Source organism: Leptinotarsa decemlineata, unplaced genomic scaffold (assembly GCF_025532065.1).
Source record: "Leptinotarsa decemlineata unplaced genomic scaffold, Ldec_3_MD MMD2_P_RNA_scaffold_2, whole genome shotgun sequence".
Classification (NCBI taxonomy): domain Eukaryota; kingdom Metazoa; phylum Arthropoda; class Insecta; order Coleoptera; family Chrysomelidae; genus Leptinotarsa; species Leptinotarsa decemlineata.
Genome location: NW_027412529.1, coordinates 20129954 through 20154690, shown reverse-complemented (window position 1 = coordinate 20154690; position 24737 = coordinate 20129954). Strand labels below are relative to the sequence as shown.

The 24737-nt window shown below is 33.9% G+C and overlaps 3 protein-coding genes across 10 annotated transcripts in view; 2 read left to right on the top strand and 1 right to left on the bottom strand.

Annotated features, from left to right (window-relative positions):
• Positions 1 to 9359, top strand: part of LOC111505739 (venom carboxylesterase-6) — a 38306-nt gene extending 28947 nt beyond the window's left edge. For both annotated transcript variants that reach the window (XM_023160597.2, XM_074185184.1), the window contains exons 10-11: positions 8643 to 8805; positions 9038 to 9359. In XM_023160597.2, coding sequence (XP_023016365.2) covers positions 8643 to 8805; positions 9038 to 9224 — 350 coding nt within the window. In that variant the 3' untranslated portion in view covers positions 9225 to 9359. The remainder of the gene's footprint in view (positions 1 to 8642; positions 8806 to 9037) is intronic.
• LOC141486725 (uncharacterized) lies at positions 2453 to 7101 on the top strand. Its single transcript, XM_074185231.1, has 3 exons — positions 2453 to 2639; positions 3575 to 3867; positions 4162 to 7101. The coding sequence occupies exons 1-3, from the start codon at positions 2527 to 2529 to the stop codon at positions 4959 to 4961; spliced, it is 1206 nt and encodes a 401-aa protein (XP_074041332.1). The 5' UTR covers positions 2453 to 2526; the 3' UTR covers positions 4962 to 7101.
• Positions 9360 to 14402: 5043 nt separating the features above from the next.
• The window catches only part of LOC111505741 (venom carboxylesterase-6), a 44173-nt gene continuing 33838 nt past the window's right edge, over positions 14403 to 24737 (bottom strand). For all 7 annotated transcript variants that reach the window (XM_074185219.1, XM_023160598.2, XM_074185202.1 and 4 more), the window contains 3 exons: positions 19932 to 20064; positions 16232 to 16352; positions 14403 to 14639 (listed from right to left, as the gene is read on the bottom strand). In XM_074185219.1, the coding sequence (XP_074041320.1) occupies positions 14450 to 14639; positions 16232 to 16352; positions 19932 to 20064 (444 nt within the window). In that variant the 3' untranslated portion in view covers positions 14403 to 14449. The remainder of the gene's footprint in view (positions 14640 to 16231; positions 16353 to 19931; positions 20065 to 24737) is intronic.

Sequence of the window (24737 nt, the reverse complement as noted above, 5' to 3'; positions counted from 1 at the left end):
CACGTGGTTGCTATTGAAATTATCGTGTGAAGTTGATTTTTAAATTAATTTAAGTGCTGATCTGAAATGCCTCGAAAGTGTGTGAATTTTGTCGATAGCTTTTGCTATATATGTGGTGAAATAACATTTAAGGCTCAGAAACGTAAAATGACACCTATCGTTAAGACAGCCTATGAACATTATTTTGGTGTGAAAGTTGGGGACCAAGATAAATCATGGGCTCCTTATATATGTTGTAATTCTTGTTCCGTCATATTGCGAGAGTGGCTGAAAAATAAAAACCGGGCAATGGCTTTTGCAGTACCTATGGTTTGGCGTGAGCCTACCAATCATACAGACAACTGTTATTTCTGCTTAACTCCTCCCATTAAGAAAAGAGGAACGGTTAAATACCCTAATCTCCCATCTGCTCTTCGGCCTGTACCACACTCAGACAATTTGCCAGTCCCTTCTCCACCCCAAAACTATGAAATTTTAGAGGAAGGTGATGAAGACTGTTTAGAAGGAGCAACCCATCCTTCTACATCCTATGACCCTGATTTTGAGGTAAGCGATAGGTCTAGTGATCCGCACAGAATTAGTCAAGCAGAGTTGAGTGACCTTATAAGAGATCTTCGCTTGTCTAAGGAAAAGGCTGAGCTGTTAGGGTCAAGACTACAACAGTGGAATCTTCTAAAACATGATGTGAAAATATCTCAGTATAGACAGCGTCAAAAAGATTTGCTTCCTTTTTTTGAGAAAAAAAGAAAACCTCGTAGTTTGTTCTGATGTTAATGGTTTGATGGACTGCTTGAATTTGGATCACACTCCATATGAATGGAGACTGTTTATAGACTCTTCAAAACTAAGCTTAAAAGCTGTACTTCTGCATAATGGAAATCAGCTACCCTCTATTCCTATAGGTCATGCAGTTCACATGAAGGAAACGTATATAAATATGAAAACACTTCTCCAATCAATCAAATATGAACAACACAAGTGGCACATCTGTGGTGATCTGAAAGTCATTGCTATACTCCTAGGAATGCAATTAGGGTTCACCAAGTACTGTTGTTTTTTGTGTCTGTGGGACAGTCGGGATAGAAAATCTCACTATAAAAAAATGAACTGGCCTACACAAGACCTAAACCCTAATGAGAAAAATGTAGTTTACGTGCCTCTTGTAGATCCTAAGGATATTCTCCTTCCCCCATTACATATTAAGTTGGGACTAATGAAAAACTTTGTGAAGGCCATGGACCAGGAAGGACAAGCTTTTAAGTACTTGAGAGCAAAGTTTCCCAGGTTGAGTGATGCTAAAGTCAAGGAAGGCATCTTTATTGGGCCTCAAATCCGTGAAATCGTAAATGATCCTGCTTTTGACATGATTTTAACAGGAAATGAAAAAAGAGCCTGGGAAGCCTTTAAGAGGGTTGTACATGGGTTTTTAGGTAACAAAAGAGATGATAACTTCACAGCATTGGTTAAAGAGCTTCTTCAAGCTTACCACCAACTTGGATGCAACATGTCCTTAAAAATTCATTTTCTTCACTCTCATCTTAATTTCTTCCCACAAAACTGTGGAGCTGTGAGTGACGAACATGGAGAAAGATTCCATCAAGATATTGCCTTAATGGAACAGAGATATCAGGGCCGTTGGAATGAAGCAAGAAGTGTTTTATAAAAGACAAGCTAAACGACAGCGATCTTACAATGAATCGGATGGACTTAATTGAAATTTGGTGATACAAACTTCTTTTATTTGTCAAAACACTAAGAATAATGTTTTTCTTATTAATTTTGTACTTAAAATATTCTAAAAGAGACATAACAATATTGTTTTATGTACTTTCACTTTTCACGTATAGTATAACTACTCTTTAAGATTAAGTACTGTGTATCTCAAAAACCAGAGCTAATAAAAATTTTTCATTGTTATTTTCATTTTTATCACCCCAAAATTAGTAGAAATTGACTAATTTAGTGTAGGAAACATTCAAAAAATATTTTTTTGTTGTGTTGTGAATTGGAGTAACTGCTAAGTATCAATTTATTAAACATACTGTTTCTAAAATAAAGATTCCGAAAACTAAAAATTTTATGTAATTCAAATAGGAGTTTGCAGGAGTCTCGACTTTTAGCATTGCATATGAATCTTTTCTAAATAATGAACTCCGCCTGCATTTGAGTTTTGCAACATACTCACCAGAAAGGAATTCCGAACCTTAAATGCGACTCAACAAGTGAGAAATAAGCCGATTTAGCGGCAGACAAACAAAGATCCTTATAAGTTATTCTCACAGTAAAACCACAGCTTACTTACTATACAGCTAAAACACTCTCTTGGCGGGAACGGTTTGCGTCGATCCCCTCGCGCAGGCTTTATGCCCCGCCTCTTAGGGGAAAAGACGTTTATGGCGTGCAGTCGGGAGATCAGTATTACTTATTACACGTTTAGCCGTCATAGGCGGGTGTATAATTTTGTGTATTTTGTTTGTGATTCTTTTGAACATAGTGTTTTATTTTTGAATTTTTAACTGTAGTAAAATGAGTGACAAAAAACCATCAGGACATCATCATGTTTGTGCAGTGCGAAACTGTTATATTAAAGGTTATAACTCGAAGAAGAAATTCTATCGTTTTCCTAAGGATGCGAATCGGTAAGTTCTTACATCATATTTTTTTGCATATTTAAGTGAATAAAAAGTAAACTTTTGATTATACCGTGTTGTCGTAAAATTGTTTGGGAATATATAAGATAAATTACCGTCAAAGCTGGTCAAAGCGTCAACTTCCAAAACCTTAAATATCACCCAGCTCTCGAAATAAGTACCTGCCTCTTCTTAAAATAGATCCACGTTCAAGTGGTCGAAAGATGCCCTTATATCCAAGAAAAAGTGGTATGCATTTCTTATGCGGGGACACATTATGCAGTATGTATATTTTTTCTGGGGAATTTACAGTATGCAAAAGCGTAGTGTTCTTTTAATGGGGTATTTTTTTTTGTTTTTTTTTCGGGGGGTTTTTGTATGATATTTTTTCTATGGTGTTTCTCCTTGTTTTTCCTACATTACTATTTTTATATATATCAACGACTATTAATTGTAATGAAGCAAATAGGAATACAAGTTGTCCCTGACAAGAATGAACTCTACAGGGATCTCGTAAACCATTAGGGCTACAAAGTTGTTTAAGTTAGGAAAAAGTTGGGCCCCACTAAACCCTGCAGTATGATTTCGAATACTTCCGAAAATATTTTGGGAAAAACCGAATATTTGATGATGACTGCGGAGGAAGAAAACGTTGGGTTAAAAAGTGGCTATGAAACGTGAAATTTATTTTGTTTTATTGTTTTAAATTATCAGAAAAAGAAAATAATGAAATTGGAATTTTCGGTTTTTCCCAAATATCTTCGGAAGTAATGAGAATTTTCCAAATTTTAAAACATCATCCGGCAGGGTTCAGTGAGGCGCAACTTTTCCTAATTTGAACATCTCTTTAGCTCTAATCGTTTATGAGATCCCTGTAGAGTTCATTCTTATCTGGGACACCCTAAATAGAGGTGTTGTTTAAAAATGTTTTTATTTATTTACAGAGCCAGAATATGGGCAATGAAAGCCAATCGCGAGGACCTGTTCGGAAAACTAATCGACTTACATCGAAGTTACTCGATATGTGAAATCCATTTTGAAGAGAGGATGTTCACTAGTCACTTTCATACACGATTAGTAACCACTGTAATTTCTACCCTATTCCCGTCTCTCGAGGGTACTTCCAGAACTGATCATTCGTATAGTGCACCGCCCTTGCAACTTCCTGCAAAAATACTACTTCTAGATGACAATGTTATAGTTCCAGGCGGGGTTCCACCTCCACTATTTGATTCAGGTATTAAAAAGCTAAAGCTTAATGTTTTGTATACAGGGCGAAACGAAGGGTGAACCAAAAATAACTGTACAGTGCTTTCATTTTAATTGTCCCACTATTAAAAAACTAAAACCTTTTGATTTTTTAACCTCTTAAAATGAGCTAAAAATCGCATGATATCTGTACATGTAAAGTTTTGTTAAAGTTTTTGTTCCACCCTGTATAAAAAAATCTACGAAATAAATTGTTCCTTGCTTAAGAGTACATATTCCCCTAAGTTTTTTTTTATTTGTTAAATAAAATGTATTTTTGCAGCTAACCAGACAAATGTAGTTGAAACCGAACTAAAAACCGAGGTTCAACATGAAATCGCCGTGAGTCCAATCACAGTTACTCCTCCTTTGACATCTCCAAATTCTAGCCAAACGTCAGCCAATTTATCCTTCGATACCCCAAGGAAGGTTAAATACAGACAGCACATCAAGTCCATAACTGCCGAAAACAAATATTTACGAGAAAGAGTTCAGGTACTTGAGAGTCAAAAAATTAATGACTTAGACAATATATCTTTGGAGGAATATATGTCCCTAACATTCAAATTTTGCAATCCAGACACTGCAAAATGTGTTAATATGAAAGTATCACAGGCGAATAAACATCCAAAGGGTAGACGTTATAGCAAAGAGTTAAAAATTGAATGTCTGTCAATATATTTTGCTGGTCCCCGAGTGTATAAAAAATACTTGATGGCTAAATATAGCCTTCCCTCGCCTAACACTTTGCTAAAAGAAATCAGAGCAGTTAGGATAGGACCAGGGTTAGATAATCCCGAGTTCTTCATTTTATTAAAAAAAAAGATTGACAGTTTTCAGGCCCAAAGCAAATATTGCTTATTGTGCTTCGATGAAATGTCCATAAAAGCCAATTTATTTTATGAGCGTAATCAAGATTATATCATTGGGCTAGCAATGGGTGATACAGGGGAGAAAATTTTCAAACCAACTTTAACTGCCAGTGTATTTATGGTCAGAGGAATTTATTCCAAATGGAAACAGCCAATATCATATTTTTATGTCATACTTCTTGTCTTGCTAACCTATTACATAACCTATTAAATGAAGCTGTGCAAAAATTAAAAAATGTGGGATTAAATGTTTGTGCAGTTACTTGTGATATGGGGTCCAACAATATCAAATTGTCAAATATTTTAAAAATATCTCCAGAAAATACTGGTTTTTATTTAGAAAACCAGTATCTCTTTTTCATCTTTGATGTGCCACATATTATAAAAGCTATGAGAAATATGTTGATGGCATATGACTTCTATGTTAATGGTAAAAAAATTTCGTGGCAATATATTAAAGACTTCTATGAGTTAGATAAAAAATTACCTGTTAAAGCAGCACCTAAATTAACCGATTCTCATATTCATCCCACTAGTTTCCAAAAAATGAAGGTAAAACTTGCCACCCAAGTATTTAGTTACTCAGTTCATGTAGGTATGAGTTTTTATATTAGATTTGGTTCCCTTCCCGCAGAAGCGTCTGAAACTGTTCAATTTGTTAATAGAGTAGATCAACTATTTGATATTTTAAATTCCTCACAAATCTTTAACCCAAAAAAATATAATGCTGCTTTTAAAGCAAACTCATTTCAATTAGAGTTTCTAATGGATTGTTTGTCGTTCTTTAAAAGTCTTGAAATTCGAGACAAAAATAATATGAGCATTACCAAAAAATTAAATTCATCAAAAGCCTTATAATTTCAATCAACAGTATTATTCAGTTATTTTACTATCTTCGGGAAAATGCAGGATTTGATTATATACTTACACGAAGATTAAACCAAGACTGTCTGGAGAACCATTTCGGTAAAATCAGAAGTGAAAATGGGAACTGCATTAACCCAACAGCAATACAGTTCCACAGAACATTTAGAAAGTTGCAATGCGTCAACTTGCTTAATTCAGGTACAGAAAACTGTGAGGCAGATTCTGATCAGATGCTTTTAAGGCTTTCTGACTGCAAACACGATTTTGTATCTCAGGAAACGGATAAAGTACCCGAACAAACAGACGCAATAAATAGCATGCATTATTCAAATAATGAAATGTTGCAAAAAAAATTTATACGGTACGTGTGTGGGTACCTTTTAAATAAAGCGTTAAAAATCCACTCTTGTGATATTTGCAATACTTATAGTAAAGACCATGATGAACTAGATGATTCATCTTTTTACTGTTTTCTTAAGGCATATGAAAATGCGAATAAGGACAGCTTCGGAAATTTGCAAATGCCTAATGACGAGTTTCTGGAACTAATTTGTAAAATAGAGCAAATATTTCAAGAAAACTTTGAAAAATTCGCAACTAAAAGTAATATTTGCAATACTCTTTTAGATATAAGTAACCATTTGTCTTTTAACCATCCCTGTAAATATTTCCCCAAAGAATTTGTAGTAAGATTATATTTACGAGTTAGAATATATTACACTTTAAAAACAATAAATGGTAATTTTAGAAATATCAACAAAAATAAACTAATAATATGGAGAAATTTGTAACATATCTGTAGGTACTTTTATTGCTACAAAATATATTATAATTTGTTGTCGTAAGTTGTAATTAAATTTTTGATTTTATTTTTTGTCTATTGAGTTTTTTTTTATGTATTAATGAATGTTGTATTCTTTATTACTGTTAATAAATCATTAGTATTATTAATAGGTAAGCATTTTTTATTTACTTTCTTTTCCACCTGTTAGTTTTCAATTATTGGGCAATACAACTTATTAAAAACTTAACCTACACAACTTCATTTTATTATTATTTTGACCTTCTCCCTAAAAAACTGAGATTATATTGACTGCATCACTGTGCGCCTGTCACAAGCAATAAATGCAAAATTGTAAGTACTCTGTCGAACATTAAAATTCAGACGCGAAAATCTTAATTATTTTGCTAGCTGAGAAAGGACCTTAATAATGACCTAGCATTCAAGAAGAATAGCTGAAGCTAAATCCTTAGGAACAACATTATTACACAATCAACGACTTTCATAAATCACTATTCTTTTCGTAAAGTTACAGATAACAACTCTAATATCGTAATTATTCTGACCATAATTTTATAAATCGCTCCTTGTCGGCCCACACCAGATCTTTTAATCTATAACAACGAAATTTTATTATTTTCCAAATCAGTTTGAGTAATGTATTTTTTAATAATCCTTATTAACTCCAAATAGAAACCTAGTTTTATCGTAATATTAAAATTAAGATTCAAAAAATCATAATCTGATCCTGTCAGGCAGAAATTAAAAATTTTACTTAAATAAATAATCGTTTTAATCAGGCCCTGACTTTTCCCCTCTGTGCGACAGAGAAAGCAATACTTCTGTCTCGCTTACTCGTAGACTGCGACTTCAAAGGTGCCGCCGAGAGTGTTTCAGCTGTATAGTAAGTAAGCTGTGGTAAAACACCCTGGAGCTAGCTTTTTATTGAGGGTTACAATGTGATCGACGAATTTGAGTTTATTGTCAATTATCACTCCAAAAGATTTAGTATTAGGTCTGTTTTCAATTATCCTGTCTGAGTGCTATGTTGGTAAAGGAATGCTGTCAATAAAGCAGCGAAATGATATTAATTTTGTTTTGGAAACATTAAAATATAGCAGATTAGGGTCGCATCACTTTTTTATTTTTTTTTAACTGCACTTATAATCTCGTGGAGATTACATAAAATTCAATCACACCATAATATTGTGGTGTCATCGGCGAATAAGGTAAATTTTCCTTCTATATCGATAGATGTTAAATCGTTTAAGTATAGCAGAAAAAGTATCCTATTGCACAAAGGTGCACATTGCACAAAGGTGCAATGGGATACTTTTGAACTATTGATTTTTTTAAGCAGGAAGAGAATGTTCCGGTCTCAAAGGATGTATTTATTACGAACGTGAAAGCATTTAATGTGGTATCAGGAGAGTTAGCAAAAATTATAATCGAAATTTCGTCTATTACCGCGGCCTTTTTATTTTTAAGAGATTGAATTATTTCTTGGAGCTCATTTGCCTCAGTAGGGTGTAAAATAAAATTATCAGCGATCAAAATGATATCAAAATGAGTCAGCGGATTGAAAGAAGTTGGTATGTTTTTTGTTAATTTTTCTACTATTGAGCAATAGTAATTGTTCAGTTTGTTTGCGTTTATTGGTATATATCAACTTGCTCTTTCCTCTGTTTTCTTCTAAAAGCATTAATCATTAATTATTAACAAGGAATGAAAATTTAAAATCAAAAGATTCCAAACCAAGTTACTTCACGACGTTCTGATCCTTGGTATCCACAATAATCTTCGAGTGATAATTTTCATTTCTTGTTAATAGTTTTTTTTTTATTTTCCTATCATGTCATCAATTCAATTTTCTGATTTTTTTAGTGTTGCTTGTATTTTATTTCATTGTTATTTCAATTTTTTCTGCTTGATATAATTTTTATTTTTCAGCTAATCTTTCTTAATTTTTTACAAATTCTTTCAGGAATTTCAAATCAATTTATATCAATATCAAAGAAAGGAAGTCCGAACTGATGAAAAGTACTCAATTGATTATCTCATATATATTTTCAATTGATCCTTCTGTAAATATCGATTATTGTTGTGAAATTAATTGAATTAGGTTATTGCTCTTCTGTGTTACTATATTATCCACTATTGATCCTTCAAGACTTCGTGGTATTCTAAAAATAGCATATCACTTTCTTTTTAAAAAATAATTCTTGCTTCAATTATTTTTCATAGTGAAAGGATTTTCTGAAGATGTGAGACATGGCGAAGAAATAAGTTATCTATTCCGACGTAATTATGGGGGCTTGAATACTACCGATTTAAGCAAATATCCAGAGATGGACCAAATCGTCCAGAAGAGAATGATTAAGATGTTCACTGACTTTGCAAAATATTCGTAAGTGCTATTGAGTATATTTCTGAAGACTCATTTTTGAATAATTTTTATGATGGAAAAATATTTGTGAATCATTAAAACAACAATACTTAATAACTGTTCCATGACTGAATGATCATTTCAAAAATGATTTTCATAGTGACCTTTGACAATTTTTTTTATTTTCTCATGTAGGTACATGAAGCTAAATTTGAAAAATAATGTTCAACAAATCACGTCGTTTCTGTTTCAGAACTCCTACCCCAGAACCAATCGATCTTTTACAAAATCTCACTTGGCCAAAAGTAAAACCCGACAACTTCCAATACATGGATATTGGATCTTATCTGGAAATCAAGAGAAATCCAAAAGACGTTATGTTCAAGGAATGGAAAAAACTATTTTCAAAATATGGAGTTCCGCCATTTTATACTTACTGATATACCTTGATATATATATATTTCCAAATGAATACTGGGTTATCATGAAATATGAAGATCCATCTGTTATTTCAAAATTATTTTTGATGTTCAGTCAGTGATAAACTTTATTTCAAAATAAAGTGTTTCCAATAATTGCTACTTCCAACATATTCACGAAGTAAGGCTTAAATCCATCATACAGAAGGGAATAAAATTATGGAATGAAGTCATTCTTCAAGAATAGGTGACTTCGGAGACAAATCCGAAACAGGTCTTTTTTTGTTTCCGAATTATATATGGCCCATTTATTACACCAGTGACGTTATCCAACTCGGCGTGATGACGTAATCGATATTTTCAAATGAACATATGGGTCGTGTGACAGCTTATTATGAAAGTATTTTCAGTTTTCCATTCAGTGATGAAAACATCAACATATTCATTGGTACGGGGTGGCCAAATTTGCAACTTTGGAATAAAATTAATTGACACAACGAAAATTATGTGTGTATCTAATTCATTTAATACAAAACACATTTACTACTATCAGATATCATAAAAAAATGTTTATTTCACAATCAAACATTGTTTATTGCCTTAATCAAATATTCAAATTGCCACCCACCTGCCCCTTGCCTCTTGTAATTGAACCATAAACACAATTTTTCTTGAGAATTGTGAATCATTTCTGAAGTTATATCACGAATTTTAAATATAATTCTGCTTTCTCAATCTTGTAAATTGTTTGGTTTGTCAGCGATCTGGAACATCCTCATCCATTGGCCACCCACCTGCCTCTTGCCTCTTGCCTCTTGTAATTGAACCATAAACGACATAAACGACAGGGTAAGAAAATGTCTATAAAGGACGAAACTGCAGTAACGATAGTTACGAACAAAAGTGGTAAAAACCATAGAAAGTTTCATTTCCCATTTTTCATGATGATCTCCTACTACGTAGTATAACGGCTACATTAATCAATACATTGATAGGGTTGAAGATCTCAGTTGTAGCGCACAAGCATTCATCGTGGATTCACAACAATTTGCATGACGCCCTTTACAATCTTCATTATCCGCTCCCACTACACACTCAAGCAGTGGCGTAACTATACCGTTCGAGGGCCGTGGCAAATTCATCGGATGGGCACCCTCCCCCCAATATAAAGGAGCTGAGTCAATAATAATAATATTTTTTATTTTATAATACTCATTTATACACTTCAACTTGTAATTGTACAATAATAAATCACTACATCAAGTAGGTACATAGAAACTTTATAATTATAATTAGGTACTTGATTTTCTAATAATTCACTTCAGATAAAAAGTATACCCAATTCAAAGTACAGTCAGCATCTAATTGATATGGGCATATGAAGTAGGCAAAATTATTTGAAAAACAAAAAAGCAATTTGATATACGCAGTCCGAATCATCTTATTGTTGTTAGCACCCAAGGAGTTCAAAATGTAAAATGTTAATTATTGAAATTCCTTCCCTGGGACTTCCTGTTCAGCAAAAGTGGTAATGACATCATCAAAGTTCAAGTTTCGGGGCATAGAATTTTCGATGAATAGAATAGTTAAGTTGCTTAACCTGTCTTGTCCCATAGAATTTCTTAAATAAGTTTTAATCAATTTCAGTTTTGAGAATGATCGCTCGGCACTAGCCGCAGTAACAGGATTGGTGAGAAGTAATAGAAATGCAGTGCACACTTCAGGAAAGCTTGAAGATATAAAATGTTTTTTTATTATTAATAAGTCAGAAAGTTTTCTTATAGAAGATGATGTTTCTATTCCGTGTCAAAAAGCGAATTGAAAACTGAGAACTTCCTTGGAAAAGGAGATGGATATATATTCTTTATATAGATGGACAAATGCTAAAGCCTTTTCCAATACACCAGTATCTTTCAAATTCTGCAAAGTGGCAGGTTGCAAGACACTGAAATTGGAAACAATTGCATTCATTTCAAGGAAACGCGATTTCAGTTGATTAATGATTATGTCTAATACACAATAGAATACGTTCACTTCACGTCCAGGATCTTGAAGACTTTCATCCTCACACATTTCATCAAAATGACGTTTCATTTTTCTCTGAGTTTTGGGAAATTCAGGGTTTATAGACCATTTCACTGCAATACTATTTGCTTCCGTCTTTAAACCTTCAAATTTATGTCGATACTTTTCAAGTTGTTCAACACAGACTTGCAAACGCTTTGAAGCATTTGAAAGATCGATATTTTTAGACTGAAGTACTTTAGAAACCGCGTCTTTAGTTTGTAAGACTATAAAATGGAAAACCAACAACATAATAACATTGTAGTTTTCTATCTTCTTCACCAAGATAGCTTCATTTCTCTCATCTGTTTTGGAATTTAATAAAATAGTTTTTGTAAGCGTTTTTCGAACATCAAAAAACTGAACTTTTAAAGCAAACATGGCATCAAAGCGTCCTGCCCATCTAGTTGGATTCATTGTTTTTATTGTTACTGAATTTGATGATACCCTGGACTCTCTTTTATTGTCAGATATAAAACTAGATAATATATTACATCGATTAATACTATGACCAAAAAAATTTAAAATTTGTTGTACAGTTTCGAATAATGTTTGTATTTTTATTACCTCTTTCACTGCATCATTTACCACCAAATTTTAATTTTAAGTAGCACAATGGACATAAACCGCATTTGGCTCTATATCTCTTATGAGTTTTTGAACTCCGCCGTAAGTGCCTTTCATGGTATTAGCTCCATCGTACCCTTGTCCACGGCATTTAAAGCGGAAATTTCCCGAACATCCGCAGTAATACTCGTACCAATACGCGTGGCGAGCATTTTATTATCTCACGGATACGTTTTGAAACTGGGTTACAACTTTTTTAAACAAAATACTTTGAATTTTTAATACATTTTTTTAATTGTGTATGCAACTGAGTAGGTAACAAAATTGAATCAAAGACAAAACTTTTTTTTAATAAACATGTATAATAAATAATAAATGTTGGGAGTTGGGGTTCTCCTCTGACCGGGGGCCCCTTCCGGCTGGGGGCCCGTGACATTTTGCCGATATGCCACTTTGTAGTTACGCCACTGCACTCAAGCAGGCGGCTGTGGGAGGATTGAAAATCCATTTGATCTTCAGCAGTGAAGAAATTTCAGAATTACAATAACCAATACCAAATTCAACAAAAGATGTGCCGTTATCTGGATATATTATTGAAAATCTCTCTCTGCCAGCAATAAATATTCCTTTCTTCCGAGGGAAAAAAACACAAGCACTACAGGAAAATCCTTAAGGCGCTCTTAAAGCGCTGCCTGTGCTAAAGTAGTTGTCTAGATATGACTTGAATTGCTGGAGATTAAATCCATTTGGAAAAACGTTCTTAGCAAATTCCACAAAAACGCCGTTCTCCAAATAAAAAAGTTCTCAAACAGCGGAGTTTGAGGTGTACTGAGTTGAACCTCAAAACGATGAGCAGCCATAATCCGTCGCGTATTTCTGATATGTACCGCTCTTGGTGGAATCAACACATGAACACTTCCCATGAAAGTATCTATAGAAGAGATCCAAATCTCCAACCTTTCTTCGATGTTCCAGACTATTAAAGTTGCAAGTGATGTTCGTGTCTCCAATCAGGCAGATGGCTCTTTTCTGGATGGAATCCAGCAGCTTCAGGGTATGTTTGGGGGCGGAGCTTCATACATGAGAACAACATTCCGAAGAAGGTTTGATCTGAGCTTTATAAAGCATCAAAAGTTGCTGAGGTGGGTATACTTTTCTCCAAATGTAATGACGAGATTAGTGTGCTGTCGTCAGCAAAGCTATATATTGGATCCTCGGTTTTTTTTCAATAAGTCATTGATATACAATAAAAAAAGGATGGAGACAATATGGATCCCTGGGGAACATCAGCGTGAAAGTATTCGAGAGATATCTATCGACGGCCACTTGCAGGGAACGTTCTTTCAGGAAGCTGAAGAGCCATACACAAAAATGATTCGACAAGCCATAGCATCGAAGTTTGACCAGCAAATTCTAATGCCACACACGGTCAAAGGCCTTAGAAATATCAAGCGCAAGAGCTGTTGACTCTCCATGTTTCCCGATTGCGTTATTTCAAATATGGGTGACATATATAGAACGTCGCCTGTTGATCTTTGTTTCCGAAAGCCATATTCATGATCGCTCAAGCTGTTGAAGCCTTTCTAATATTTGAGAATATGGTGATTTACGGCTTTCTCCATGATTTTTTATTTCACTGATAGCGAAGCGACCGGTTTCAAGTTTACTGGCCCTTTTTGGAAATAGGCTGAACGAGAAAAATATTCAAATAAGAGAAAAAAACCCCTTTCTTGTAAGACAGGTTGAAAAGTCTGCAAAATACCGGTGCGAGTTCATTTGCTCACTTTTCAAGTACAATGACGATCAATTCAAAGGACCAGACGCCTTTTTGATATCGAGCTGTTTCAAAATTCGCTTGACTAGACTTTATCAGAAAGTATTTTCCGGCAATTTGGGTTCAAGTGGGAATAGTGGGTGGTGTCTTTCCCAGAAAATCGACTGTGGCGTGTAAGCATAAGTACATCCGATGACATTAACGAGACCAGTCTTGTACGCAGTACAAGTAAAGATCAACCATATTTTTCCTGCACCTCTAAGAAACAGAGGCCCAGCATGATCGACCCCCATTATTTCAAAAGGTATAAAGTTTGATAACAAAAGGACTTTCGAAAGTTTTCTGAATTTTTGTTTAGAAAACATTCATTTCGATAGCTTTTATTACCTTCTAAATCCTGAACCTTTTCTTTAATAACCCATGGAGGGTAAATACGCTAGCATGATGTGATAAGATATGTTGGTGATATAATGAGAACTTTGTACAACTGTATTCTAGGATAAAAATCACTAGGATGAAAGGGGGTAGTCATCAGGGTATTCTGTTGATTGGGTTCTTATCATTTCTGATAGAGTGACGTGGAACCTTTCTACTGATCTATCAGGTCGGAAATAACGTTGAATCATGGTAATTTCATGTCAAATAGAGTAGAAATGTATTTCAGTATATCGTTGTCAAATTTTCGACCGTAATCGCAATGAGTTCTTAATGGGGTACTAAAAATCTTTTCAGTCACCTCGAAGAGGTAGTTGGTATGGATCATTACACTTTACTGAAGTCAGTGTGTATTGAAATTGAATTCGAAATAATATATTTATTCGGTTTCATGTATACAATAAAATTAATAAGTGTCATACGGTGGTTCACCATATTTTCCGTATATCTTCTTATCATAGAATTTCATGTTTTCATCAAAAGGGTTCATCTGAATCCTCAACTCTTCACCTATATTCAAGTAGGTCAGATTGTTGGGAGCTACTGAAGACCAAATTACATTTTGAAGAGTCGGATCATTTTGAGGAGTTGGATTACTGAAAACAAATATGCGTTAAAATATAAAATATTCTGGTTATGAAGTTTTGGTTTTTACTGAGTTGGGATCTATTAGTTCAGAGATTCAATAGAACACTCATTCCTTCATTTCACTACATGACACTTTTGAGTTACATTGAAATCATCACTAAGTACTCATCACTGTTTAAAAATAAAGTTTCTTTGGATGTAGGAGATAATGTTTCTAGGTGCATTTCAGAGATTTAGACTTTCATTATCTGAAAAAGTATCAACAGTTTCGGAATGTAAAAGAAAATAATCCAACGAGATATGGGAAAACCTAGTAATGATGGAAAATGAACAATGAATATTAAATGGAAAAGTATGAGCACAATAATTTGTCAAAGAAAATAATATAGAAACGTATAAAAATTATGAAACAACAAAAACTAATTATTATTATTATTACTATGATTGAAAAAACATAAGTGCGATGATTTGTGAAGAAGAAGAAAATCTAATTTGAAATTGATATCAATTACCTAATGGGTTGAAAAATCAATGAAATGTCAGTGATTATCATTCTGAATGAAGAGTAATTCACCTAATGAAAATTGTGAATTACTCTTCCTAAGTTGATGGTTGGTTTTCGAAAAATGAATTTTCAGAGACACTACGAGGTGTCAAACTGAATTTGAGAATTTTAATGTGAATAAAAAAATGCATGTTAAAGAGTTTCATCTTCGACGGCGGTGTCGGATGTCGCTGACCCATCAGGAATGTCATCGATTTGTTGTGGATTCAAGTTATAACTTTTACATCCCCTGAAGAAATTGCATCAGGGTGAAATGAATGTTGAGTCCTGGTAGCTGGTACTGGTGATATTTCAGAGATTCTCCAATTACCGCTGTAGCAACGATGAATACAGATGTAGTTCAAAAGTCGGTATTATCGACTGTAATATCCTCAAAACTTAGGAGTTGAAGTAGGCTTTGTTCGTATATTATATGAAGTTGAATGGGTGGCATCTTCTTCTCGGGTGATCTTGAAATGGTTTGGATTTTTGGCAAGGCGCGGGGCTTCTCATATGAGAAGCCCCGCGCACGCAATTTCTGCATTCCAAATATGGAACATTTGATAAATATTGTTTGGCTTTGGCAATATACCAACATCTTGGACTGATATGAGTTCTTTTATCGAGGTACCATTTATTGATACTGGAACTTATGGACATTTAGCTCCAGCTTCAAAGAATTGTGAAATTTAGAAAATGCAATCTTGTGACTGAAGGTCGCCTCAAATAATTGGCATTTGGCGAAAGAAAGTCAGGGTTGATCTTCTTGCATGGTCTCTGCTAATAGTGGTGTAGTCCAGTAAATGAGGAGGAGGGAATACATTTGTGGTAAAGTAATTGGTAACGATTGAATATAGGAGGAGAGGAAAGTGCAGAACAGAAATATCATTGCATTGGAGTAATGAGCATCGACATTGGTTAAATCGTGATATTGAATGTCGTTGATACTTCGTGTACCTATTGAATTTCCAATGAAAATTCGAAGTAGATAATCAGATTAATATGTACATATATTTCGTGAAAATTTTCACGTGAATACAACCTAACGTCACTTACCCATATTTAGCAAAATTGGTCCATAACTTGATCATCCTGATTCTCGTTAATTTGTCACTTTCTGTAACGTTTCCAATTTTTCCTCCAAATATATATCCGAGCTCTTCAGAATGACCTACCCCTATAATTGAAATTGAAAAGTTATTTCGTTCATGCAGGTAGTCAATTAGATTTTTTGTTTTTTTTATAGTTTGACATGTATTATACCTACATCATTACATTTTTATCATACGGTAACTCAAAATTGGTCAAACCTACTGCTTTGCATCCAAATGCAATTAATTGTTTGCATATGAGTAAAATAATAATGTCAAACACTGAACATGAAATAATTGACATGCATCTTGCGTATTGGATGAAGATAATGTTTCTAGTGCTCAACGTATACACAAAGATGAATATGCTAGTCATCTAGTATCTTGTGTAACAATTTTTTCGAATATTCATGTACTGCATTGTGGAAAAAACTCATTTGGTAGATATGGCTATCTTTGCAAAGCCAATCGAACGGGGAGTCCATATTTAAATTTTATTTGAGAAATAATTTTGAGGTTTGTCTTTTTTTCTACACAAATATCGGAGTTAATATTCATACCCACGATACTGTTGAAGTTGAAAATTAATTTTCGTCGGAAAATATGAACTTTAATAACTCGTATTTTCGTGACAAAACATTTTTGGAACATAGTTCATATAGCAACCTATCATAATGTTTACAGGTACATTAATATATTATCAAGAAACACCTTGTATTGCCATTTTCACTTCTTTGTATTTGAAGTAGGTGAAAAATATCGATATATATATATATATATATATATATATATATATATATATATATATATATATATATATATATATATATATATATATATATATATATCCATTTTTAATGGAAACATCCCCCTAAAATTTGAAGTTGTAAATCGGTTTTAATAATTTTTTTTTAATGTCAAGTACTAAAAGGTCTACTTTGGAACAAAATTTGAATGTTTATTACAGTTTTTAGCATACTACGATATTTTCTCTTAGTCGAAAATCGGGATTTTTTATTAGCGATTTTTTTATTGAAAAAATCACTACGCCACTGGATTCAGAGTGCCTCTAAATAGGTGTGACCAAAATTTCATGAAAAAATATTCATTATTAACAAAGATATGACAACTCAAAAATTCGAAAACTCACACAGCTAACAGTTACAAAAACATCCTATATCAACAGATATAGCCATCCTGCATATAGGTGTGTCCACTAGCCCCATATTATGGAGGTGTTTTCTTAGTTGACAGTGGCCAGTCAGAAATCCTACTGTTACGCGTAGATTTTTCTTGGTTATCGCCATATATTTCTTCGGCACCAGCTTGCCAGGGTCGCCCAGGGTGATCCTAACAAGATTGCATCCTTTGATTCCATCCCATTTCTTTGGGGATTGAGCAAGAAACACTTGGCTGAATTCGCAATTGTCGAAGTCATCAGGCCGTAGGTGCCACTGAGTCCTAAAATTCTTATTCCATCCTCTTCCTTGGGTGAAGAGTCGGCAATGCAATTACCTTCACTCCTGTGGTTCTCTTCAACCCACCTCAGGACAATGTTATTATCCACCAAGGCTTTGGCTAAATCTTGGTGGTACTCGACCTGTTCAAGATTAATAGGGCTTGTCTGCTATCAGTGCAGATTGTTCTGTTTTTACCAGAAATTCCTTTCCTGGTTATTTCTTTTATAGCGATTGAGATACCAGCCAGTTCTGTTTGGACCACGCTGGTATTTTTACCCATTCTCCACTTAATGTTTAGGCTTAGTGATCTGGAGTACATTCCACATCCCAAGCCTTCTTTGGTTTTGTGCCGTTCGTATATATGCGTATTACATTTGTAGAATCTGACTCTGTGTTCTGTTATATTTGTATTTTGTAGGGTTTATTAAACACCAACCTGGGTTCAATTGCATCATTGGTTGCCTGCAGCAGAGGTTGCGCAGTGAGCGCTTCTCGCCATAGGCTCAGCCCCAATTGATCTATTTCTACTTCGAGGTTTACATCAGCTGTGCGCAATCGTAACCTGGCCATTAACGAAACTTCCTTAACGTACAGGTCTAGAGGGGTCAGATCAGAAATTAATTTCATTACCGCGGTTGGTGTTGTTCTCATGGCTCCTGTGATGTTTAAACAAGCCAGTCGCCGTACTTGATATAATTTTTGGAAAGCCGTTGCTTCCATATTATGATTCTACCCAGTTTAATGAAAGCGACGCGAACGCAATTGACCTCTGTCTTTCATCTTCTTACTCGTGACTAATCAGGGCTGCTGCGTCAAATTTACTAGCGTCAACGGTCATTTTTTCTGTTTTATCGGGGTTAGAATGAGCAAGTATTCTGGGCGACACTAATATTTCCTTTATATTTTCAAAATTGTTCTCTGACACTTTTTTGACCAGTTCCATTCAGTGTTCTTTTTTATTAATTCATATAGAGGTTGCATCACGCCTGACGTATTTGGAATAAATTTACATTAAAAATTAACTATTTTTTTCTTTTTCTACTTCGAATCACATTCATGAATTTTATATAGAACTTTGTTTGAATTTGTTAAATGTTCTCAGTCGTTTCTGCCCGTAATTAGAATACCATCCATACAGCAAACCATACCCGACATGGTAATGAAAAACTACGTTCAACGTAGGATTCCATGTCACATTAATAAACAAAAAAATTACCAATCCATGAAATGATAAGATTGCGAAAATAGTTATTCAAAATAATAAAGATAGGATTTTAGGGAAATTTCATCTGAAAAATGTGACTGCTGTATTTTTTTTTCAGTAAAAAACTGGTTGTTGATTATAATAGTATCTTTTGTATTAGTTTTTCTGTCAATGGTACATGGAATCCTACGTTATACGAGTAATCAAAGTATTAATTTCAATAAATAGCTCAAAATTGAACATAATTATTGAAAAAAAAATTTAATTCGAAATTCTTTCGTCTTTTGCATTATCTGAGAACATTCACCACAGTAACGAATTTCATTTTACACTGTCAGAAAGTAGAGATCTTAATGAACAGAAAGCCTACCGACTTTTTTGAAAAAATTGATATTTTGACACGTGAATTTTGGATCGAAAATTAGGGTGCTTTTTCGATATTGAATCAAAATGAGGTGAAAAAATAAATATCCCGAATCCAAAAATCACAATGTGTTTGGTACATGAAAAGGTGAGTTTTTAGCAAAATTCGAGAAAAAAGTTTTCGTGAGAGATATAAACAAAAAACCAAAAACTTGGAGGTGATGTGAAAAAAGTGTGAATGAAAATATTGTAGATCTTTTTATTACCTACAACTTTGCTATTTAACTTTTTTCCATAGGACTTTTAATTTTGCCGCAAATCGAGATAAACCAATTTCAACCTTCAAGACTCACCCACTTCTACTTCCCGAGCTCAAATCGACCCTAATTCATTTTTGTTATATCATCTTCCATTTTTAATGGGTTTCATACCACTTTTTTTCCGCTTTATATGTTTTATTAGGGCTTCAGCACTGGACTAATTAGCATCAGCGGAATGTTTCGAGTGATGAATTAACAAACAAAATACAATGCAAAGTACAGTTCACAATAATGAGAGAAAACGAACACCGATAACAGAGACAAATGAAAAATATATGAAATTCCTTTATGTCTATTGTCACTTAGAATGTTTCTCACCTGAGAGTGTCCTTTCTTCTACACCACCCAAACGTCCTTCATGAGAAAATACATAAAAATATACTGGGGAATATTTTGCCATATTCAGTGCTGTTTTGCGGACTGGTCTATTGAACTGATCGTCACTGATATACTGTAATAAGTCAGTAATGGTAAATTCATGTTTTGAAAAACCTAACAAAAAAAAGTTTGACGATGAAGATTAGAAAACTTGATATCAAAAAAGATATATTTTTAACGGAAATATCAAAATAGATTTATATTATTGCATATTTTCGTAATGAAAGTCAAGGTAGAAAGGTAGACTAAACAGTTTTAACGATGAAAACAGAAATAATGTCTATGAAATTTTTCAGTAACTTGTTGGTGGCCTAGCAACATGCTACAGTAAAAAAAGTATGCGTCTCAGGACGCCTGACAAAAGTGATAATTTAAACTAATCTGTTCAAACGTATCAGTAGTAATTTTAATTTCAACTTCCATAAGAATTCCACTGATGGCAATGCAAGTTATCTGCGTAATTTATTTGCCTCTTACGGATTGAATCAATGTATTTTTGATTACACAAGGATACAGGGCAATAGCATGTTTACGGTGGACAATATTTTTCCCTCTTCATCCAATATCTCTAATTCTAGCGTCAGTCACATAGATTTTTCGGATCATGCACTCCAATATATAGTTTTACCAATCACTGCTCCTTCTGTAAAGATAACCAATTATTTTCTTAACAGATCTTTCTGTGATCAAAACATTCGCTTTTTGAATGCTTTATTGGCTCGTGAGGCTTGACTATCTATTCATATACTCCGGCAACGGTAATGCTGATGAAAAATTCTTTATTTTTTATGACTTATTTCTCAACCTATTCGATAAAGCCTTTCCTCAGGAATTAAATCAAACCAATACACATAAAAAATCTAATAACAATGAACCTTGGATAACTAAGGAGATCGTTAATTGAGGAAAATTACTCAGAGATATTTTCCCCATCAGTAAAATCCGATCTGATGAAATCATTAACCAACAAAATAAATTACTTTTGAAACAGCATCGACAGAAGATAGAAACTTCAAAGATGTCTTACTTCGGCCACAAATTTCTTGAAGCCACAAATAAATCTAAGGTTGCCTGGACTATAATCAAACAGAATACCGCATGTGATAAGAAAAGTCAATTCTTGATGAGATAAATTATCTGTAAACGAGGGTGTTGATATCTCCCAAACATTCAGCGATTACTTCTTGAATTCTGTCCAAACATCAGTCAAAGAAACATCTCCTATTTTAGTAAATAACTGTGACATCAACTCCCACTCACTTTTTTCATATCCTCTGGATGAAACAGAACTACTCGAGATTGTGAAGTCGATATCTTCTAAGACTGTCAGTGGCGTGGATGAAGTACCTTGCAATCTCTTGTTCAAGGTAGTTGAAAATTTGATTGAACCCCTCTTATACCCCATTAATATCTCCTTAGTCGAAGGTATATTCCCTACTCGACTCAAACATGCAATAATAGAGCTCATCCATAAGAAAAATGACAAGCACTCGGTTTCCAATTACAGAGAAATTGCGATACTATGTGCATTTTCCAAACTATTCGAGAAAACTTATCAAAGAAGACTCCTCTTTTTCTACAAGAAGTATAAAATGATCCCAGACTGTCAATTTGGCTTCCAAATTGGCAAGTCCTCTGAGGATGCCACGCTTAATTCAGTCAATGAAGTCATTTCTAGTCTCGATAGAGGTGAAAAAACGATAAGTGTTCTATTCAACTTGTCACGAGCTTTCGACACTGTTGATCACGATTTACTTTTGAGCAAGCTGTTTTGTCTAGGAATTCGTAGCTAATCTATGGATTGGTTGATATCTTATCTGGATTGCAGAACGCAAACTGAGAGGGTTGAACTGGAGGCTGGGACCTTCCACTCTAGAATCTGTGTCGTTTCCACCGGTGTTCCCCAGGGTAGCGTCCTAGGACCTATTCTCTTTCTTTTATTCGTACATGACCTCAACAACAGTAATCGTCAACATTGTACAGTGCAATTTGCCGATGATTCTTCGTTCACTCTGAAGTCTTCAAATTATGAGGGATTGTCGAGTCAGGCCAATCAAGCAGTTGCTAATATGCAAAAATATTGTTCTCAAAATGATCTCATTCTGAACAGCTCTAAAACTAATACAATCGTCTTTTCACTACACAGTGTTCTGTTCAAAATAAATGGAAAGTGAATACAACAAATCTCATCTGTAAAATTTTTAGGTTTGAACATTGATGCTCAACTCTCTTAGAACAAGCACATTGACTATAGTTAGAGTAAAATGTCGAAACTAATAGCTCAAATAAAGATAGTGAGAACAATGGGTTTCAAAAAATATGATGACTCATGTAGGGAGCTGTTTACTGATTTGGATATTCTAACTATTATTTCACTATATATATTCAACTGTGTTGTTTATGTCAAAACTCATCTCGACAAATTTTATTCAAGAGATAATCTTCGGCTCGCTACAGGATGTACGTTAAGATCTAACTATAATTTTATTGTTCCCCACTATAAATTGACGAAAGCAGCAAACGGCCCTCTATTTATGCCTATCAAGTTATACAACAAACTACCTATCTCTCTCAAACAGCTATCAAACCTGCATTCTTCAAAAAGAAATGTTAAAAAACTGTTACATGACAATACATTTTATTCCCTCAATGAATATTTCCAGGCTGATTTGTAAATATTAATAATTTGATTGCATCTGTTCAGACTGTACTATTTTCAATTGTCATACTTTTCAGTTGGTTTGATTTAACATTTTTGACTCTTGGATCTAAGTTGTAATCTCAATATGTTCAATGTTTTCATTTCTTTTTACCTGAAATTGGAAACTTTCACGTTATTGGTATTTGTTTACGATGGGTAAATTTGTAACTAAATCCTCAATAGAAGGCCTTTACTTCTATTACTAACTTTCTCAAGACCGGCTATTTTTTATTTCTGACTATATTATTTGGGTTGAAATACCGAGATTCATAACGTTAACGTGACATTTCTCGGCATTGCTATCTTTTTGAAATTATGGCAACTATTATCTACAATCCTTACTAATTTATCTGTTTGCCGAATTTCGACCTAAGCACCCTTTTTACCAGATGTTCGGGAACTACGTGACTTGACAATAATTACAGCCCATCCTGATAAATTATCCTCTATCAAAAAGAAATTTGGGAGATAGGACCAAGTGAAAATAGAATTCAGTCTGCATCCGAGAGTTCTTGTAACAAGACCTTCTTACCAGATACCGTTAACAATACCAATTTCGTCTAGTTTTTCACACATTTTTTTGTTTTCATACATTGAGGTTTATACTTCAAACTCATAGTATATAAAATATTGATTTGATAATAATTTATCTGGTCAAAAATTATTGGTGAAGTCAAATTACTTTTTTCAAATTGTAAAATTTGGATTGAATCAGTAATTAAAAAACATAATCTGAGTTGAACTATTCAATTACATACTGGGTGATTCAGTCGAGCTTGACCAACCAAAGTTTTATTTTTTTAATGTAACACCCGGAATGTGAATACGTCATTCAATTCCCTAGTTTTTCAACTCTCTGAGGAATTTTTATTTTAGAATTTTCATTGCGACAATGCCAAGTTTTTCCAGAAAAACCAATTTTGCAGACAATATTTTTTTATGCAAAACACGCATGTCTACAGCAACTAGGTGGATTTTTTTAAGAATGGTTAGTCAACATCACTGACAATTCCTGAAATCTCAACTTTCGGAAATAATATATAGGATACTTGAGAAAACCAGTCAAGTTTCATTCATTTTCAAACTGACATAATTCAAGTTTTTCAAATGGAACACCCTGTATTTTTTCATTTGTATGAAATGTTTCATTTCATATTTTTTATCGGAAGCATACTATACAAAAAAAATATATTTTACAAATCATACCAAGTTTAAATAATTGTTGTAACCACAAAAAATTTGTTCACGTTCACTAACTCAATTTTTTTTCAATATGAACAATAACTCCTGAATTTTTCATTGAATGGAGGAGTCCAAAATATGTTCAAAACGGCGACCATTCTCTGCAACACCTAATGTCAGTCTTTTTTTAAACGAATTCTCTACACGTTCCAGCATAGCATATTCTCTGGGATTTCCCTGAAAGCTCCAGTGATTTTTCGTTTCATGTCTTCTATAGATTTTAGAGGAGTTTGATAAACAATTCATTTGATATACCCCCATAAAAAATCCATTCTGGACAGATCAGGTGATCTGGGTGGCCACGACACAGGCCTACTCCTATAACTATCCATTTTTTATTGAAATGATCGATGCCAAAGAAATCTCACATATTTTTTCCAGTGAGATACTCATACAAAAAATACGGACCGATGATGTTTTTGTCCGAGAATTCCACCCCAAATATTCATTGACTAACTCTGTTGATGGCTCAGGCCACGAACAAAATGGGGGTTTTCTGTTGCACGATAATGCATGTTATGCCGATTCATAGTTCCATTATCATGAGAAGTCGCTTCATCAGAAAATAACACGAAATCGAATAAATAATTTTCCTGATTGATCTTTTCTAAGCCCCATTGGCAAAATTGAACACGTTTTTCAAAATCTCGTCTTCTAAACAATTTCATGTTATAAGGATGAAATTTGCTTGCTCGTATCATTCAAGACACACTGGTTTGAGAAAATCCTTATTTCCTGTTCAGGTCTCGGGTACTCATATGGAGATTTTCAACAAGGTGAAGAGCAATTTGAAATGTATTCTC